Source organism: Euleptes europaea, chromosome 2 (assembly GCF_029931775.1).
Source record: "Euleptes europaea isolate rEulEur1 chromosome 2, rEulEur1.hap1, whole genome shotgun sequence".
NCBI classification, from domain to species: Eukaryota; Metazoa; Chordata; class Lepidosauria; order Squamata; family Sphaerodactylidae; genus Euleptes; species Euleptes europaea.
This window is the reverse complement of record NC_079313.1, coordinates 1970385-1991778: the sequence shown is the minus strand read 5'-3', so window position 1 is coordinate 1991778 and position 21394 is coordinate 1970385. Positions and strand designations below refer to the sequence as shown.

Below are 21394 nucleotides of genomic sequence, written 5' to 3'. Positions count from 1 at the left end.
TGAGTCTACGGACATTATTAGTATCAGTAAGCTGAATAGCTTGATGAATGAAACTGGTGGTGACTATTTGTTGTAAATACTGTATATAGTACACTTTTGTTGTTCAGCACCATTGTTTACGTGTCCTTGTTTGTGTATTGTTGCTTTGCACTTTGAATGCACTTGATACTGTTTGCTTAATATTGAGCCTATTGTTGTAATTTGTATTGAACTATTTCAGCACAACTAGGAGTAATTTTGTTTTGGTGGAACCTCCGGGTAATAGCTGGAGATCTTGGAAAAGTTGAGGGCAGTACGAAAAGAGGAAGACCCCCCCCCCAAAAAAAAGAGATGGATGGACTCAATGAAGGAAGCCACGGCCCTCCGTTTGCAAGACCTGAGCAAGGCTGTCAAAGATAGGACATTTTGGAGGACTTTGATTCATAGGGTCGCCATGAGTCGGAAGCGACTTGACGGCACTTAACACACACACTCCTGCTATTACAACTGATCTCCAGCAGAAAGAGGTCAGTTCCCCTGGAGAAAATGGCCGCTTTGGAGATCGGACTCTATGCCATTGAAGTCCCTCCCCTCCCCTCCTCAGGCTCCGTCCCAAAAACCTCCCGCCGGTGGCGAAGAGGGACCTGGCAACCCTACTTCACCAACAGGGACCAAGAGGCAATGAGTCTCCAGGCGCACAGACGCAGTGCAAACCACGACCTGGGAACGCTGCCTTCCATGGCAGCAGGGCCTTGGTTCATTCGAGCTCAAGCGTCTGGCAGCAGATCCCAGAGATCTCTCAGGCAGAGATCGTTTCTGACCCACCTAGCCTGACCGTTGCTCTTGGGGACTGAGCCAGGCCTGCCTCTGCAGCGACTCCCTAAAACTCAATTCCCATTTTAACTCGGCGGCCCTCCTCACCCAGGTCTGTGTACAGCAACCGGCAGTAGTTCTCCAAAATCTCAGGCAGAGAATGGTTAACCCCCCACCCCCCATCCCAGCTACCTGAGAACCTCTCACTAACGGTGGGACCCTGTGCTCTGTGAGCTTTCTGACTGGAAGGAACCTAGTCCAGAACACCAGCTCGTGCAGGGATGCAACAGGGAACCTCCACTGACTTCCGCTTGTGTTTCTGCGCTGAGCGACTGAAGGGTCCTTGGGGCTGAGATCTACATCGTTTTGTGTATATATTTAAAAACTATGTGGGCCTCAAGCGCCCCAAACCCTGCTACATTTTTTTTCCTTTCATGCAAACTCTGTGGCGGTTTCAGAGTTTCTTTGATAATCCCCTTCCTTGCAAGTATTTTCCAACCGTTTGGACGATTCCCATGTGCTTAATCTCCTGTCTGGGAATGAAAACTGCACGGCTCTCTCTGGTGCTCAACACAACTCGGTAGCTCTAGAAATCCGAGCTAATGCCATTCCCTCTGCCTTGGAATAACTGGGAAGAAAGCCGGATGACTGGCTCAGAGTATTTATGTATTTTAATCTTTGCCACTTTTTAAAAAACTGTCTCGGTCTCTTTTCTTCTTTTAAATGCTGAGTCTCTTGTGCTTGTGAATTTTAACCCGACCTTTCTTATACTTCACGACGGGTAGCCGCGTTAGTCTGTCTGTAGCAGTAGAAAAGAGCAAGAGTACAGGAGCACCTTAAAGACTAGGGTTGCCAACCTCCAGGTACTAGCTGGAGACCTCACACTATTACAACTGATCTCCAGCCGATAGAGATCAGTTCGCCCGGAGAAAATGGCCGCTTTGGCAATTGGACTCTATGGCATTGAAGTCCCTCCCCTCCCCAAACCCCACTCTCAGGCTCTGCCCCAAAAACCTCCCGCCGGTGGCAAAGAGGAACCTGGCAACCCTATTAAAGACTAACAAACAAAAAAATTAAAACAAAATTTTGTTAGTCTTTAAGGTGCTACTGGACTCTTGCTCTTTTTTATGTTCTTATCCTGTTTAAAAGCCAACAAGCGGCAACTAAATCGACTGATGGATCGTTTAAAATAGATCTTTAACAATGCAAAAGGCTCAAACGTGAGTCCTTCCACGTGCCCAGGATTTGAACTCAGGGCCTTCTTGCCATCCAAGAAAGTATCCCACGACCCGCCTCCTCGACCTCGCCTCCTCCTCTCACCTCGGCTGTGCTCGGGATCCGGAGGCCCTCTGTCGTCCTTCGAGGCCAGCTGGGAATGAGCCGCCAGCACGCCGGAGAGGGCCAGCAAGCCGGAGGTGGTGCTCACGCTAGCCAAGGCAGAAGCCTGCGAGCCCGAAGGGTGAGGGGTCAGCGGGATCGGAGGGGCGTGATGGGAGAGGTGCTGGAGCTGCTGCTGCTGGAGACAAAACAAAAATTCCTGGGGAAACCCAGTCATGGGAGGCCCTTCCAGCTTTCCCAGGTCACCTCTGCCCATATAACCACCCTGGATTCTTCCTCCAGAAAATGACACATTCCTTCTTGGCCAGTTTGTTTGTTTGTTTGTTTCCTTCCTTCTCGCTGGCTTAACCAGACTTGATTACGTTTTCGCCACAGTTATCTTATCAGCCAGGTAAGCTTTGCAAGAGCTCGGCTGCGCTAAGCAGAGTGCCTTGCAAGAGCCCAGCTGCCTCCAGAGTCCTTATTTGTCTGGTATCCCTGAAAACCAGCTGCATCACCAGAGTCATCAAGCATAGGGAGGAGCATCTCTTCAGAGGAGAGCGAGGGGGATTTTCCAGAGCTGAGATGGTAGATCATGCCCCCCCCACAAGAATTCCAGCACCTAACAAGTTCATTAAAAACTAGCAAACCTTGTGGGTTAAAAGGAACATTTGTGGTAGGAAAGAGGCCTTGCTTTGCCTTTTATGTTTGATTAAAATGGAAAACTAAAACAAGTAAGCCTAAACTTTGCAAGAGGCTGCTTGTAAGTCAGCTACACCTTTTGCCAGCCCAGGATAATGGATAAGGGTAAGGCTAAACCAAATTTCACATAGGTAGGAAAGTCATTCTCACACTGATAATTGAGGGCTTCTGGAAGCCCAAAGTTTCCATCTATTAAGGCAGCTGCCTGTCGCATCTCTGCACGACTTACTGCTCCTTGCCTTAATCAGCCTCCATCTGGCGCTTCTGCTGTCCACCTGGTGTAACTGGATAATTCAATAACTCCCAATGCAGAGACACAGACATGATGACTTTCGCCTTCATTGGAGGCTACCTAATATGCCTCTGCATGAGTACCTGTTGCAGCTTTGCCTGCCTCCACCCAGTTAGAAGGCACCCCTAAAAACAGGTCACACAGAGGGGGAAATGTTGGAGGTGAACTCTCCCTCCGTCCAAAAGTAAATATGGGGTGTGTGTGGCTGAAGTGGGGCTCCAATCTAAGGCCCCCTCCCACCATGGGTTACTCACCCCAATAATACTGTTTAGCTCCCCCATCGTCACCTGCTTGGCCCGGTCCATCGCCTGGACAACCTGCTGTTGATGCTGCAGAGACAGAAAAGCACCATTTACGGAAAGGGCATCCGTTGATTAAGGTGGGCCAGATCAGGGTTGCCAACTTTGGGTTGTGAAATCCCTGGAGATTTTGGGGTGGAGTCTGGGGAGGGTGGGGCTTGAGGAGGGACCTCAGCAGGGTATAACAGCATAGATCCCACCCTCCAAAGCAGCCATTTCCTCCAGGGAGAACTGATCTCTGCAGTTTGGAGTGGAGTCGTAATTCCAGGAGATCTCCAGGCCCTGCCTGGAGAGTGGCAAGCCTAGGCCAGATCCATCCCAGGCTTAACGAATGGATAAAGACTTAATAAATCAATGGGAAACCACCCAAATGTACCGGGGAGTGTGCATGTTTGTAAAGCGCTCTCAATGTTCAAAATGCTTTACATATTATAATCCGTACGACAACCATGCAAGGTAGGCCAGTCGTATTATCCAGGTATTGCACACTGGGAGGAAGAGGGGAATGAAAGAGAATCAGGAGCCTGCCAGAGCGAAGCTTGTGCTCTTCATCCCTTCCTTGAGGCAAAGAAGAAGCAGAAGAAGAAGAGTTGGCTTTTATATGCGGACTTTCTCTACCACTTAAGGGAGAATCAAACTGGCTTACAATCACCTTCCCTTCCCCTCCCCACAACAGACACCCTGGGAGGTAGGTGGGGCTGAGAGAGCTGTGACTAGCCCAAGGTCACCCAGCTGGCTTCATGTGTAGGGGTGGGGAAACAAATCCAGTTCACCAGATTAGCCTCCACCGCTCATGTGGAGGAGTGGGGAATCAAACCCGGTTCTCCAGATCAGAGTCCACCTCTCCAAACCACTGCTCTTAACCACTGCATCATGCTTCCTTAAGTGGCAGAGAAAGTTGGCATATAAAAAAAACCAACTCTTCTTCTTCTTCTTCATAATACATTAATAAAAGCACCATTTTTAACACAAACCTGCCCATAGATGTGTGTGCATGTCAATCATCTTAGCTCCTTGGCATCTATTAGTCAGGAAACTGGGATGTGGGATTACCGTAGGTTTATATTTTAGTGCACCATTAGACAGAATACTGTTCTTGATTTCCCTTCTAAAATGTCACAAAACGTCTGCACACACTCTCGAGGGCCAACCATTCACAGCAACCGCAAGGGGTTTTGGCCTCACAGTTCCCCACTGCAAAAGTCTCACGCTTCTAAAATCTTTTTACCTCTTGTGTCAGAAAAGGGATGATCTGGGCACAGATGGCGTTTAGCCGCTTTACGATCTCGGCCTAAAAGGGAAAAGAGACAGTCAAAATCGCAGGCGAGAGCAGAGCGGCCGCTAAATCAGCCCCCAGTCTCGCTTTGGACACAGAACGGCGGAGTTCGAATTCTGATACCGTCGATCCACAGGGGGCAAGTCCCAGCTGTCCTAGATAACCTCAGATTTCACAACATCCTTGCTTCGAAATCTCATCTTCCAACTTGGAACGTCCCTGAAATTTATTGCGGTCAAGTAAGAGGTGGTTTCCAACTAGTTCTGGTTGCCAGACCACACAAAATCCGGCCAGGTTGAGCAAAGTTCTTCTGGGAGTGCTTGCCATGGCGGTCCTGTTGGAAATTGGGCTCCGCTTCTGAGAACCCCAGCGCTCATTTAAAACAAGAGTACTCCTCGGGGAGATGACGATACCCTTGATCTCCAATGCCTGCTGAAATTTCTGGAGCTGGAGAAGTGGATTTTTGAAAGATGTCTAGTGTTTGGGCCAGGCTTTGGAGATACCTCCACCAGACTAAATTCTGTCTGGCATTTTTTCCCCCTTACCTTTCCCCCAAGTAACTCAGGTGGCATGTATGATTTTCACCCCTGTTCATTTTATAAATATATGTGCACTATGCAAAACCTCTGGATACATTCGGCCAATTATAAGGAAAATGATGTACATTTGCTCCATTTGAATAAACGTATATAGACCGGGGAATCCGGCAGAATTTGCATACTCTGACAGTACCGTTTAGAACAGTGGTTCCCAAAGTGGGCAGTACCACCCCCTGGGGGGCGGTGGGAATACCTGGGGAGGCGCTAAGAGGCAAGGGGGCAGCGGGGGGGGCACTAGAGGTGGGGGCCCTTCGACTGTGTTGTTCACTAATTTACAATAGATCAAGCTTTGGCACCATGCTGGCAAATTTGGTGGAAACTATCGGAATTTCCCCCCCAGACTTTGAAGAGCTGGTATCACTGGATCTAACTTCATCAGTTTTGTTGAATAAATTCTAACTAAAAAGTTTGAATTTGATTTTGAATAGACGTGCAATTAATTGTTGCTGTTTTGAAATTTTGTTGTTATTATCTTCCTTAGTGAGTCATGCAAACCCCTATTTTGAATAATGCTTTTTATAGGGTAGGGTAGGGGGCGGTGGGGTTGAGTTTCTGGGACCAAGGGGTGGTCGCCTGAAAAGTTTGGGAACCACTGGTCTAGAACAAAGCTTCTTAAACTTTGGGTCACGACCCCATATGGGGTTGAGTAACTGAATATGGGGGTAGCGATTTTTTGATTTTTAAAAAAATAAAATTCTTTATGATTTATTATTAGTACGTGTTTGATTTGTATACCTATTTTATATACCTATATACCCGGGCGAAAAGGGGTCGCACATGGAAAATAGATGTGCAATTAATTGTTACTGTTTTGACATTTTATTGTTATTATCTTCTTTAGTGAGTCATGCATTTTGAATAATGCTTTTTATAGGGTAGTTTAGGGGGCGCTGGGGTTGAGTTTGTGAGACCAAGGTGGGTGGTGGCCCGAAAAGTGTGGGAACCGCTGGTTTGGAATGATTCTGCCTCCATGAGGACTAGGAGACCTGCTCTTTGTTTTAAACCAACAGTCAGCTTCTCAGTCGGCTGAGAGGGAGGGGGCATGGCTCAGTTTGCAGAGCCTCTGCTCAGCATGCAGAAGGTCCCAGGTTCAATTCCCAGGGGCATCTCCAGTTAAAGGGACCAGGCAAGGAGGTGATATGAAAGACCCCTGCCAGGAGACCCTGGAGAGCCGCTGCCGGTCTGAGTAGACAATACTGACTTTGATGGGCCGAGGCTCTGATTCAGTATAAGGCAGCTTCATGTGTTCATGTGTTCCACGTCCCGGTTGTGCACCCTGAATGCTTTTTAGAAGCTGCCGCCATTGCCTATTCCTTTTCGAAACGTTGCATCCATGAGGACTAGACACCTGCTCATTGAAACCAAGGGCAGCTTCCTCAGGAAGAGGAATTCTGCACCAGCAGGGTCCCCTGGTGTTCCCGGCATCTTTTGGAAGCGGCTGTCGCTGAATGCTCAGCTCTGGGGGGTGGGGGGGCTCATCTTTCCTTTCACTGCGGGTGGAGATGGGGGGGCCAGCTTCCGCATCCTGGGCTTTTGAAAGCCGGCGGAGAAGCCAAGAGCGAAAGAGCGGCTCTTTGCCAGAAGTCTCCCCAAACAAACAAGGTTGTGGGGGGGGGTGTAGGGGAGAAGAGAGCCACGCTTGGCAAAGAAGAGCCAGATGGAGGCGGGCGGCAGTCTGCTTGCCACTTCGTCGGGCGGCGTGCCAACCTAATTTCCCTGGCAGCCGGCCCCGCGATGACTGGATTGATAAAACCAGAGAAGGAGAGCAAATTGCAGCTGGAACAAAAGCGAGGTCCGGGGAGCGAGAAATGCACTACCGGCCCCCGGGGGGGGGGGATGAAAACCGAATAAGAGGCCTGATGGGTTTCAGCGCCTTCGGGGTGTTTTTTTTTTTTAAAAAGGATTTCTCTGCTGAGCTCCGTGCCCAGGCCAGCTGGATCAGAAAACCCATCTAAATGGCGCCCGCCCACCCACCCACCCCGCAGGTGCCTGACTACCCATAAGCGTTCAATTAGACTCCAATCTTGACTGTGCTCCAGTTCCTGGAACCAGTGAAGCCACTGTCTAGACAAGAGGACCTCTGAGCATGTGCTGCATGCCAGGCCTTCACGTTGGGCTGGCTGCCTTTTCCGGAAGAGAGCTTCCGTTTCAGGCCGTTAAACCCCAAGAAAGTGGAGCTGGTAGCTTTGGGAAGAAGCCTTCTGCCAGAGCACAGAGACACTCTGCCCTGGCGTGTGTTCCCCTGAGCAAGGGGAAGGGCCTTCTGCACATGCTCAGGGGGGGTCAGACACCTCTTTTCTTCTTGAGAAAGGTGCTCTGCACATGGACAGAGGCATCCTGCCCTTATGTGCATTTTTTTCTTCCTATTCCCCCCAAAACTGCCACCTGCCTAAGGGGAAAAGTACTCTCTGCACATGCAAGGACACATGTACACATGAAGCTGCCTTCTACTGAACCAGACCCTCGGTCCATCAAAGGCAGCATTGTCTACTCAGACTGGCAGCGGCTTTCCAGGGTCTCAGGCAGGGGTCTTTCACATCACCTCCCTGCCTAGTCCCTTTAACTGGGACCTTCTGCATGCCAAGCAGAGGCTCTACCTCTCAGCCACAGCCCCTTCCCATCTGCCTTGTACTGAATCAGACCCCCCTCGGTCCATCAAAGTCAGTATTGTCTACGCAGACCAGAAGCGGCTCTCCACGGTCTCAGGCAGAAAAGGGTCTTAAACATCACCTACTTCCCTGGTCCCTTTAACTGGAGATGCCGGGGATTGAGCCTGGGACCTTCTGCATGGAAGGGGCCAAAGAGGCCATCTAGTCCAACTCCCTCCTTAATGCAGGATCAGCCTAGAGCATCCCTGACAAGTGTTTGTCCAGCCTCTGCGTAAAGATTGCCAGTGTGGGGGGTTTTATTTACACCCCACCTTTTTCCTCAATGGGGACCTAGAGCCGCTTGCATCAATCTCTTGTCTGTTTTATTCTCACAACAACCCTGTGAGGCAGGCTGGAATGGCAGAGCGCGACTGGCAAGGTCACCCAGCAAGCTTCTATGGCAGCGTGGGGATTCAAACCTGGGTCTCCCAGATCCGAGTGTGACACTCTTACCGCCACACCCAAACAAACCCCATGCAAAGGTAGACCGGCGGGGGGGAGGGCTCTTCGCTTTGCCTCTGTCACCTCATGTTACAGTCAGGCCTAAGGAGCGGAGGTAGGAGGAGAAGAGGGTGTTTGGGGGATGGGGTTCTAGGCTTAAGGGGCTTCAAAGAAGGAGGAGCTGAGTCTTTGAGGAGGTATAGGGAGGAGGGTGTTAAGGATCTGAACATGTACAGAGTGCCATTCTCAAGGAGCCTTTGGGAGGGGCTGTGGCTCAGTGGTAGAGCATCTGCTTGGCATGCCGAAGGTCCCAGGTTCAATTCGTGGCATCTCCAGTTAGAGGGACTAGGCAGGTAGGTGATGGGAAAGACCTCTGCCTGAGACCCTGGAGAGCCATGGAGAGGAACCGTGGCTCAGTGGTAGAGCATCTGCTTGGCATGCCGAAGGTCCCAGGTTCAATCCCCAGAATCTCCACTTAAAGGGACCAGGCAGGTGAAAGACTCCTGCCTGAGACCCTGGAGAGCAGCTGCCTGTCTGAGTAGACAATACTGACTTTGATGGACCCAGGGTCTGATTCAGTACAAGGCAGCTTTATGTATTCATGGAAGTGAAGTCTAAACAGGTGTCATTGTAATACCTGAATGTATTTGACCCCCACTTTCCTGCTTCATTGTCTCCAAGTTTTCAAGTTGTGTCGGAGATCTGGGATCACACACACACCCTGCCTCGCGAGCTAGTGCGGTGTTGAAGTAATATCTGGGAGACCTGGGTTCAAATCCTGTTTCGTCCATGAAGCTGACTTGGTGACCACGGGTCAGGCATGCCTTTGTGGCATAGCCTACTTCACAGGGTTGTTGTGAGGATAAAACAGAAAACTGTATGAAGAAAAATCTGTACGTGGCTGGTTTGCGTGCTCACCATAGCTTGTATGAAACAGGGCTCCTGTATCAACTGGGGGGGGGGGTTTAAGGAAAAGGCATCAGTAATCCCCCCCCATCGAAATAATCCCCTTACCCCGGCTGCTTAAAGTAAACATCAGAGAATCCAATCCTGGGTCTTGAACACAACACAATTTAGCGTTTGGACTGCCACCTCCTCGTCCGTACACATTATGTCACTCGAAAGCAGGGTTGTCGAATTCATTTGTTACGATGACCGGATATGACATAAATGTCACTTAGCTCGTGGGCCAGATAAGAGCTTTCAAGGTGCCGGATCCGGTCCTCGGGCCGTATGTTTGACACCCCTGCTCTAAGGAGTCATGACAGTGTTACGCAAACATTACATCCTAGTACAATGAAAACCGCAAAGTCTGCCGGTCCCCAGATGGAGACCCCAATGACCCCCCCCAATACACTGTTGACTTCCAAACATAGAAACATAGAGCTAGAAGGGACTTCAAGGGTCATCTAGTCCAACCCCCTGCACAATGCAGAAAATTCACAGCTACCTCTCCGCCCTCCCACGCCCCCAGTGACCCTTATTCTATGCCCAGAGGAAGGCAAAAAAGCTCCAGGATCCCTGGCCAATCTAGCCTGGAGGAAAATTCCTTCTTGACACATGAACACACATGAAGCTGCCTTATACTGAATCAGGCCCTTGGTCCATCAAAGTCAGTCTTGTCTACTCAGACCGGCAGCTGCTCTCCAGGGTCTCAGGAGGAGGTCTTTCCCATCACCTACCTGCCTAGTCCCTTTAACTGGAGATGCTGGGGACTTTCTGCATGCCAAGCAGAGGCTCTACAAACTGAGCCACAGCCCCTCTCCAATGTGGCGACCAGCATGTCAGAAAGGGCCACGAGAGCCAACCGCTCACTCAGTCCTAATATTCCAATTCCCACCTGTAACATCCAACTTCCCCTTTCATTGAAGAGTCACTTACCTGCTTATGCATTTCAATGTTCAAGCCATAGGACATTTCGTAATACTGAAATAGAAGAACAGAAGCCAGGAGTAAGAAATGGCGGGGGGGGGGGAGAATGCTGGAGGAAAACTGAGGCACAGGGAGAAGAAAGCTCTCAAGCAAACCAAATTATTTTATGGAAACGCTTCCTTAAAACATAACAACGGCCAGGCTGGAACCATCAAGGTTGATCTAGTCTAACATTCTAGCTGTTGTGGCCATCCAGGTGTGTCTGGGAAGCCCACGGAAAGGGCATGTTCCCCAAATCGGGCATTCAGAGGTTGACTGCTTCTGTTCATGGAGGTTCCACCAATTAACCCCGCCAACTGACATTGATTTTAGAAAATAATCAAAATTAATGGCCAATTCCACAAGCTGATGCCATGGAATTTAGAAAGACAGCAAAAACTGTTTCTACAAAAATTAAGGCAGCAAAATTTTAAAACCACGGGATTTAAAAAGGAAAAAGAAAGAAAAAGAAACCACGAAGCCAATGCAATTATTTGGTTTGATTTGGTAGTTTCTTCACCCTAGTATTATACAAATTCAGGAGGTTGGATCATGCTGGAAGTGAGGAGAGATAGAAGTGGAGGAGAAGGATTGGTTTTTACATGCCAACTTTCTCTACCACTTAAGGGAGAATCAAACCGGCTTACAATCACCTTCCCTTCCCCTCCCCACAACAGACACCCCATGAGGTAGGTGGGGCTGAGAGAGCTATGACTAGCCCAAGGTCACCCAGCTGGCTTCATGTGTAGGAGCGGGGAAACAACTCCAGTTCACCAGATTAGGCTCCGCCGCTCATGTGGAGGAGTGGGGAATCAAAGCCGGTTCTCCAGATCAGAGTCCACAGCTCCAAACCACTGCTCTTAACCACTACACCACGTTGGCTCATATATATATGATGAAAATAAGAAAGGTTATGCATACGTGCTCCATTATGCATCAGTCACGCAAGCCACAAAATATTCATTATATCCTGTGACTTGCACGACTTATGCATAATTGAGCACGTTTGCATAACCTTTCTTATTTTCATCATTTCTGCCCCTTTTCGACCTCTTTATTTTTCTCTTCCGGGTGTCATAGGATGACACCAGCCGTATTTAAGCACTTATCGAGGCTACTGAGATTTCGGCAGATGGCGGGCGGTGCAGTTTCAAGCCTATCTTTCCAGGTCGTGAGAGGCCCGACAGTTGAAACATGGGATATAAATCTCATAAATCCATAATGAGAGCTAGCAGCTTGCGTTTCCTTTTTTAAAAAAAATGGTGGAGATTCTCAGGATGCCGAGCCTCTCGCCTGAACGTTGCTTATTGGGAGATACAAACGTGATCAGATGATGAGGGCTCGATCCAGTGCAGGAGAGACACTGGGCGGGCATGGGGGCACTGCCCGAATGTTCCAGGAGATGGGAAGGTTTTGCACCCAGATCCTAGCCTTGAACACTCCCTATTCTTCTGTCCCTGCGATGGAGTCCAATCCAGGGCCATCTTAACAGCATACTAGGTCCCCGGGCTAAGCAGTGCATGGGGAGCCACAACCACTACACAACCACTCACAGGAATAAAATAGAAATGGTCGATAAAATTAAAGATCTATTTATTGGTGCTTCCATAATGAACAAGTCCTTTACATAAGAACAGCCCTGCTGCATCAGACCGATGCCCATCAAGTCCAGCAGTCTGTTCACAAAGCGGCCAACCAGGTGCCTCCAGGAAGCCCACAAGCAAGACGACTGCAGCAGCATTGTCCTGCCTGCGGTCCACAGCATCTAATATCATAAGCATGCTCCTCTAATCCTGGAGCCTTTCTTACACTATACTTCAGTATTTATTCTTAATCCAAACCCAAATTAACATTAGCATTGTTCATTGTCTTTAGTAAAACACATGCTAACAATACATTTTCCAATCACAAATATTTATAGTTTAGTATAGTACTTTTTCATTGACAGCAAGTCACCACATACATAGATTAGCATGGGGGCCCTATGCTCGTGGGGGGCCCCCGGGCAACTGCCCAGCATGCCCAGGCGTTAAGACGGCCCTGGCTCGGATCAAGGCCTGCCAAGGAAGGAGTTCCATTTCGTGCTACTCTGATGGGAGAGAAGGCGAGTCGCTTACCATCACGTAGTGGCGTTGCATCTCTGTCTTTTCGCTGGCCAGCTTTTCACATTCCAGCTTCAGGCTGCAAAGGGAGAGAGAGAGAGCTTTGACCCAAACCCTGATCACACTCACCTTCGGTTGGTGCAGCGTGGCTCCCAAATGCCCCCCTCCCAGGCGGGATACAGCCTTTTCTCTCCCACACTTGTATTGTTCAAGGATGGGAAAGAGAAAGAGAAAGAGAAGGAAGCAGCTCGTGTTCAGAGGTATACTGCCTCTGAACAGGGAGGTTCCATTTTAGCTACCCTCTCTGTCATGACAGGACAACACGAGCCGTCTTCTTGGACCCCCTCTCTGGTTTCCAAGATCTCCGCAACCAGTGCTCAACATACTTCCAAGCCTATCTTTGTGGGCATGAGGGCTAGAAACTTGGTTTTAAACAGTAGAGTCTCTCAGCTGGACCCAGCATCGGATGGGGAGCCCCCCAGGTCTTTTCACCCACCCCATCGCATACCTGTGATACTGAGCCTGGAGGAAATGGAATTCTTCTTTAATCCGGTCGCAGATTTCTAAAACAGAAAACTTGAAGGGCTGCCCAGACTGAAGCGAAGTCTAGAGAAAGGGAGGGGGGGGGAAATATTCTGGGGAAGAAACTTTCAATAAATCCGAGGCAGCGCAGCCGCTGAGAGAATAAGGTGTGATCCAGGAAGACCCTCCCCCTCCCTGTCTGAAACCCCCAAGGCAATTTTAGGCAGCCCACCCACGCACAGTCCTCCAACACTTACATCATAGAATCATAGAGTTGGAAGGGACCACCAGAGTCATCTAGTCCAACCCCCTGCACAAGGAAGGAAATTCACAAATACCTCCCCCACACACACACCCAGTGACCTCCTACTCCATGCACAGAAGATGGCCACGATGCCCTCCCTCTCATGAACTGCCTACGGTCATGGAATCAGCATTGCTGACAGATGGCCATCTAGCTTCTGCATCAAAACCTCCAGGGAAGGAGAGCTTACCACCTCCTGAGGAAGGCTGTTCCGCTGAGGAACCACTCTGTTAGAAAAATCATCATACTGGCCTACCTTGCAGGACTGCTGGTTGGGATAATGAGATGACGTCTTGAACACTAAAACATGTGGTCTAAGATATTATTAATACTCTTCTAGAAATCCTCCCCACCCACTCACACACAGAATAGATAAAGTGTCCCTTGTGGGCCCTGGATCAACTAATCTGGTGTCACTCCAACCCACAGATTCCTTTGCCATAGTTCACCCAGGCTGAAAACATGAGTCCCCCATGAAGGGCAAGGGGTGAAGGAGGTTTGAAACACAATGCTTCCAGATACACACACAAGTGCATTTCGATTAGTGTGTGTGTGTGTGGGGGGGGGGTCATAAGAACATAAGAAAAACCATACTTGATCAGACCAAGGTCCATCAAGTCCAACAGTATGTTCACACGGCGGCCAACCAGGTGCCTCTAGGAAGCCCACAAACAAGACGACTGCAGCAGTATTGTCCTGCCTGCTGCCACAGCACCTAATTTAATCGGCATGCTCCTCTGATACCATGGATTGCCCTCTCCTCCATGAGCATGTCCACTCCCCTCTTCAAGCCTTCCAAGTTGGCAGCCATCACCCCATCCTGGGGGAGGGAGTTCCACAAGTGTTCGTGAAGAAAGCCTGAAACCCAGTTCACCTTTGCCAGCTAAAGCAGTTTTAAGATTGCCACTGCCGGGGGGCGGGGGGAATTAAAAAATCTAGACAAACAGTTTGAAATGGGGTTGCTGAACTGCTTGATGCCTGAGCGGGCGCTGCAGGATTGACCTCTGGCCTTCCTTGCTTTTGGCCTTTTTGACCCAAAAAGCACCAGGATCAAAATGTGATCGAGAAAGGCAGGGAAAGAAAGGATGTCCCTGAGCATGCACAGAGTGCTTCCCCCCTCACTGCCAAGTCACAAGGCTACTGGGGTGACTTAACGCCTCTCAGAGCTCCCGCGTGGGCGTCCTTCCAGCATCCTGAAGAACAGGATCAGAATTTCCACTCGGTATGAATCTGAGTTTAAATTATTGGCGGGGGGGGGGGGGGAGAGATGCCCTTTGGCCCCTGTCTTTTGCAGGATTGCTAAAAGGTTAATAAGGCGTAACGAATCTGCGTAAAGTGATCTGGAGGAGCGTCCCTCCCCCCATCTGTGACTCTTCCCCCTAAAATCCAGACGAATTTGTCTGCAGCGAGTGGTTCTGCCTGCCCACACCACTAATGGTGTTCATTATCATCCGTTATAAAAGGACCCACATAAGCGGCACTGTATAAAGTTTCACAGGCATCCTCTAAGCCCCCCCCATCTCCGAAAACAAACCACTACCAGCCAAGAAGTTTACAAATTACACTGAAAAACCCCAGTCGGTCCAAGAAGCTGTGTGTGTATGTGGGGGGAGAATCAACTTTGATCAAATTTAACTCACCCCAGTTTCACATACAGTAATTCCTAAATTTTGCAGCGCATGAGATAATTAAACAATCAAGGGCTCCTGTCACCCCAAAAATGTAAAAGCAGAAGAGGTTGCCGGTTGCCTCTCTGCCTGATTCCTGGCTCCTGCCTTGCTGCCTTCCTTCATTAGCCTCTGCAGAGAGAGACAGCTGAACCGTTGTTGTGGTTCCCCAGGTGCAGTTGGATCAGGCGTCTTGCAAATCCCCTTGGATGTGGGCTACACAGTAAAAATAAATAAATGCCTGTCCTCAACCAACCAACCAGCCAAACAAAAAAGATTCCTGTTGCATCTATGCATAATCCACCGCTCAGGACACCCATGCAGGAGGCAGGACGGTGACTCAAGCAGAGCCCTTTCTCCAAGGACGGGTAATCCTTTACCTAAAAATAACACTTTTGGCGTGGAACAATGAAGCGTGTCTACAATTATGATGCTGGGTTGGGGGTTGCTTCAAGGGCTGCGTTTTTTGGAGCAAATTGATTTGCATTAAACAGGCAACCCCCACCCCTGCCATCCGCCTCCCGAACACACCGCTTGCTTGAATCGCACCCAACCAACCTCTACAAAACCACTTACTTCGGCCGCAGCTGAATTCCCACCCAGCTGAGACCGCAGCCCAGATTACTAGCGCCCAGGAGGGTCTGCCGACCCAAACTGAAGCCCCTTCCCACCTTTCAGGGGCCATCAGACAACCCGGGGGGGGCACCCTTGCCGTGAGCTGGGTGTTCACCGTCAACTCAGTTCCCATTAGAGAATCTAAAGCATGCCAAGGACAGCGCTACGCAGGTGAGGGTCCATCCACACACCCCCAGCAAACCAAAGCAAAGCATATTTCTACCTACAACATTTTATCACCCTGGCACAGTTTAATCCCTCCCCCGCTCTCCCTCCCCTATCAACATTCTTATAATTTACCAAGCTAGTCTTTTTCTTCCATTAACCCTCCACCCCCCCCCTTCCCAACACACACTGTACAATTTCTCTAGTTTGAGTTAAAGCAAAGCAAATCTATGGTTGATTTCCACCCCCACCCCCTCCCCAATACTTACAGCATGCCGTCCTTGTGAATACATCCTGGGGGATTTACCCCCCAAAAAATGATGGGGGTGGGGAAGAAGCCCTTTCCTTTCGTCAGCTAAGCCGTCGAAATATTTATTTTAAAACTGGACGCTCAAAAGAGTCTCCGATGAAGAAGGGTTTTTTTTTTGTTGCTGTTTTTTAACAGAAAGAAAAATTCTATTTAATTTGGTTTTTGGGGGGTTTTTTTGTTGTTTTTTTGCAGAAGAGTCACCAACATAATTGCAAGGCGGAAAGGCGGTGGGGGGAAATCCTTCCCAGGCTGTCTGGGGGGTCGTCTCCCCCCATTGAGCACACAGCAGGGGAAGGGGGAAAAATAGATATATACAATCTCTTTAAAGGAAAGGGGAGGGGGGAGCAAGAACAGAAGGTCAGCCGAAAATCTGGACGGATTTCAACAGCAGTCCCTGGTTGGAATGAGAACTGCCTATTGGCAAACGGAGGGGAAATCTATCAAAACTGAAGTCCTTAAGGTGGATCGTGTTCGAGGCCCCCCCCCCACTCCCTGACATAGCAGCAAATCAGCATCCTAATGTGTTCCAGTGTCCCTCGGTGCCAGAACCACTGGTTTTGGGTGCGTGTTTGTTTTTGTTTTTTACAAATGACACTTTGAAAACTGGCAAGATGCAAACAATTCCACGCATCAGCTGCAGAACCAAGCTTTGAATTCCATTTTTGTTACAGATTTTGGAACAACCCTTTGTTTCTTAGACCCCCCCCACACACACACACACCAGCATTAGGGGGATAAACACACCTTGTTATTACTAACTTTGTGGAGGGGTCATGGCTCAGTGGATGAGCATCTGCTGGGCAGGCAGAAGGTCCCACGTTCAATCCCCAGGGGCATCTCCAGTTAAAGGGACCAGGCAAGTAGGTGATGTGAAAGACCCCTGCCTGAGACCCTGGAGAGCCGCTGCCCGTCTGAGTAGACAATACAGACTTCGATGGACCAGGGGTCTGATTCAGTATCAGGCAGCTTCATGTATTCATCCTCAGCACACACTTCAGAGTTCCCAGAATAGTTCACTTACTCTGTTGTGGTAATCGGATCATAACCGGCCTCCCCTGCAGGACTGATGTGTGGATTACCACTACTCTGGAAACTCTAAAGTGTGTGCCAAGGATGAATACTTTTTAGTAATAACCTGGCGCCACAAAGGACAGGCAGAGTATGAAGAAGTGTGGGCATCAGGGCTGCCGGTTTCAGGTTGGAAAATTCCTGGAGATTTGGGGATATCAGTTTGGGAGGGATGGTTTTGGGGGAGGGGAGGGACCTCATTGGGATATAATGCCATAAAGCCCACCCTCCAAAGCAGATCTTTTTCTGCAGGAGAACAGAGCTCTATTGTCTGAAGATCAGATGTAATTCTGGGAGATTCTGGGGCTTCACCTGGAGGTTGGCTACCCTGTGTGGGTGGGTGTATAATAAATGGCGAGGAGAGTTTTGTCTGAGGACCAAACTCCACGACTAGAACCCCAGACATCTTATTTGGGCTCTATAGAGTAGCAAAGGGTGGGGTAACATGGATCAGGGAAAGTGGGGACCTGCTCTCCATGCCCCCAAATTGTTTCCTAGATTGGAATTGTGCCAACCCCATAGCTCTGTCCCAGCAGGCAAAAGAGGTGGGGGACATAATCTTCAAAGAGCAATGGGGGAGAGGTTTGATCAGGGCAATGATACAGCTGGGGGAAGGGGTTTAAATCCTCCCCCCTTCCCCCAGCCCTTATTATCTCCCCTCCCACACCCCTCCCCATGGCTGCTTTTGAGAGTCAAAGACCCCACATCTGGAGTCACAATTGCAGGATCTGAAGGTTACTTATAGTGCGGCCTAGCAAACTAGTGTGAGCTTGCAGCTTCTATTGTATTTTCTCATATTTTTTAATCTGGTCTTTCCTCCACGGAGCTCAGGGTGGCTCACATGGTTCTCCCTGCCCACATTTTCATCCTCACAACAATCCTGCAAAGCAGGCCAGTCCAAGAAAGCGACTGGCACAGGGTCACATGGGGAGCATCATGGCCGAGTGGGAATCTGAACCCGGGTCTCTGCAGTCGATGCTCTGACCACACCACCACACTGGACTTCTCCCTTGTTTCGCAGCGGCAGCCACGACCTGGCCACCGCTAGGAAACCATGGCCATCTTTTTGCGCTGAATGACCCACAAAGTGAATTGGAACCATCCCCAGTTCACTTTGTGGGAGGCACAGAAGGCAGGGAAGAAGTTGGCACCGATTGTGCTGGGATAAAAACTTCCTAGAGAGACTGAGGAGAGGGCAAGCAGGGGGAAGACTATCGATGCCTTTCAGCCACACCGCTTTGAGGCATAATTTTAGTGGGTGATGAGACTAGCGCCTTGAGTCCAAAGTTTCAGAGTCCAACCCCGTGACTTAGCTGGGTTGTAATTTTTTATCTTCCTCCTCCACACCCTCGGTGTCCTTAGGCAAGTTGCTTTCTCTTCCGTTTGCACCACGGAGAGGGGGAAAAGCATAGCCCTGGCCTACCCTGCAGGGGCGTTGTGCACGGAGTGCTTTGAACACTATGCAAATAATCATTTGGATGACTGTTTCAGAAAGTGTGGGGCAGCTGGTGTACAGCCCTATAGTACACGAATGCTACCCTGATTCTTTGTCCTTAGGCGCGTTCACGCATGCCGAATAATACACTTTCAATCCACTTTGAAGCTGGATTTTACTGTGTGAACTAGCAGAATCCACTTGCAAACCATCATTAAAGTGGATTGAAAGTGGATTGAAAGTGCATTATTCGGCATGTGTGAAAGTGCCCTGCCCAGTGTTATTAATTTAACAGTCACCAAACAATATGTATTAATTGCCCCCTTCCCCCAAAAAAAGGATACTGCAAATGCAGCAACCAAAACACCAACTTCGGTTCCACCTTAAATTGCTTCTCCGCTCGCACAGCCTTTCGCCGCTCTCCGATTGGCTGCGGGGAGTGGGGCCGGCCAGCCAATCAGCCGCTCGAGCTCCCACATGGGTCTATGCCGTCAAAGCCCGGGGAGGCTAATCAGGAGGGAGCGGGGCTGGAGAATAAACGGAGCGGGGGAGGCTGGGCGGGGCTTCTGCCGCGGCGCATTCTGGGAATTGTAGTCCCCGCCCTCCTGCCCGCTCATTCATTTGTTCCCTCCATCTACGCCGTTCCCTCTTGAGCAGCGCATTGGCATGGCTAGAGGGAAGTCAAGGAAAACTAAGACCCCCCCCCAAAAAAGGTCCAAAGTCAAGGAAAACAAAGACCCCCCCCAAAAAAGGTCAAAAGTCAAGGAAAACAAAGACACCCCCCTCCCAGCAGTCTTTAGAGTGCTAAACCAACTGCAGGAAGAGATCTGGGTTCGAATCCCCTCTCATTCAGGAAACTTGACCCCGATACCAAACACACACTATCTTTCACCTACCTCACGGGATTGTTGTGCGATGAAATAGGGGAAGGAGGAAAGCAATTTAAATCGCCCCAGGCTCTTTGGAGGAAGGTCGGGATTAGAAAAGAAAAGAAAATGAAGAGACAGCAATTCCACTGAAAGCCACCCAGCGAGGTTTCTGCAGTCGGCAATATCAAGAAGAGGGGGGGGGGGGTTAAGTGCCGTCAAGTCGCTTCCAACTCATGGCGACCCCATGAATCAAAGTCCACCAAAACGTCCTGTCTTTGACAGCCTTGCTCAGATCTTGCAAACTGAAGGCTGCGGCTTCCTTTATTGAGTCCATCCATCTCCTTTTGGGTCTTCTTTTCCTGCTGCCTTCAACTTTTCCTAGCATTATTGTCTTTTCCAGTGACTCTTGTCTTCTCATAATGGGACCAAAATATGACAGCCTCAGTTTAGTCATTTTAGCTTCTAGGGTCAGTTCAGGCCTGATTTGATCTAGAACCCACTGATTTGTTTTTTTGGCAGTCCACGGAATCCATAACCCTCTCCTCCAACACCACATTTCAAAGGAATCTACTTCCAATCCCAGGTTTCGCACATGGACTTGCTTATCTAGCAGGGAATCTCTGCATATGATGGGCGTTTTCACACATGCCGGATAATGCAGTTTCAGTCCACGTTCAATGCACTTTGCTGCTGGATTTTACAGTGTGAAACAGCAAAATCCACTTGCAAACGGTCGTTAAAGGGCATTGAAAGTGGATTGGAAGCGCATTATTCAGTATGTGTGAAAGTAGTGTTATCAGCATTCAGCATCAAGGGGGTCCTCGCTGTAAACGACCCCCCCCCAAGCAACACAAGCTAAAGAACCAGGCCTCTCCCCCGCCCCATGGATCTTACGCGCCCCCGGCCCAGGCAGGAATTCAAAAGGTGACCGGTTCCCTGCCAGAAAAAGAGGCAGCAGCCCCAGATATACATTTTGCTTCCTGCTCTTTCCTAATGCGAGAGGTCTCCCCGTGAGTCAGACCAGCAGAGACTTCAGGCTCGACAAGAAGGAAAGTGTGTCTTCCTAGCAACAACTCGCAACTAACTTACGGAACTCCCTGCCACCAGATGAGAGAAGGGACGCTAGCCTAGGCCTTTCACGGTGGCTTCTTAAAACGAATCTGGGGGAGGTGGAGCTATGAATCTGGACAGTTAGATGGAACCTCCATGCACAGGGGCAGTCGAGCCATGGGTTCGAGCCACGGGGGAGGGCTGTAGCCGGTCATGACATGCTTGTGGGCATCTGTCGGAAATAGGTTGCGGGGCTCAAGGACCCCGAGGGGCTGGTTTTTTGTTTGTTTTTAAATTAAGTTTTATTGAAGTATGCAGAATATTCCAGAATATGCCAAAATATACAAAAAGACATAATATACAAAAAGAAAAAGACAAGAAATAGAGAGATATAAAAAAAGAAAAATAGAGATATAAAAGAAAAAGATATATAAAACAATACAGAAACCGACTTCCAACTCTTCATACAGAACAGATCATTATATATCTTATTTCTTTTGTGAATAACTTTGATTTCAGCAGTTTTTACTTTAATTATTATCTAGCTATTTTCTTCTTAGGGTACAGTTTAATGACCTTAGGTTCTAAAACCTAAGGTCATTTTTTTTGTCCCTAAAATATTTTTTATATATAAAACTGACCACACCTTCCAGTCTTTATCGAAGTCGGAAACCCAGCTGTCCGACTGTTTTGGTGCGGGAAGGCCATTCCGGCTTGGAAGCAGCCGGCGGGAGGAAATAAAACTACATCCCCCACGATCCTTTGCGATGCCGGAGGGCTCGGGCTCGCCTCCCTCCCTTTCCCCCGCTGTCAATCAAAGTAACGTGGGCTCCGAGCCTTTCCCTGCCTCTGACTGGTTGGCTGCTATAATTACAACCCATTGATCTAACCCAGGCAAGGTTTCCATGCTGGCCATCAATCAAGCATTAGGCAGAGGGGGGGAGGCAAGGGGGGGGTCGTTCAATCCCTCCAGCATTAGGAACGGCCAGGATTTCTAGTGGAAGCCGCAG

The 21394-nt window shown here is 49.3% G+C and overlaps 1 protein-coding gene across 1 annotated transcript in view; it reads right to left on the bottom strand.

Moving 5' to 3' along the window:
• TLE2 (TLE family member 2, transcriptional corepressor) overlaps nt 1-15978 on the bottom strand; it is a 57015-nt gene extending 41037 nt beyond the window's left edge. Inside the window, exons 1-7 of the mRNA XM_056867613.1 lie at nt 15922-15978; nt 12888-12985; nt 12395-12458; nt 10248-10292; nt 4631-4693; nt 3358-3432; nt 2027-2308 (exon numbers count right to left, since the gene is read on the bottom strand). Of these exons, the coding sequence (XP_056723591.1) occupies nt 2027-2308; nt 3358-3432; nt 4631-4693; nt 10248-10292; nt 12395-12458; nt 12888-12985; nt 15922-15945 (651 nt within the window). The 5' untranslated portion in view covers nt 15946-15978. The remainder of the gene's footprint in view (nt 1-2026; nt 2309-3357; nt 3433-4630; nt 4694-10247; nt 10293-12394; nt 12459-12887; nt 12986-15921) is intronic.
• Nucleotides 15979-21394: the final 5416 nt, after the last annotated feature.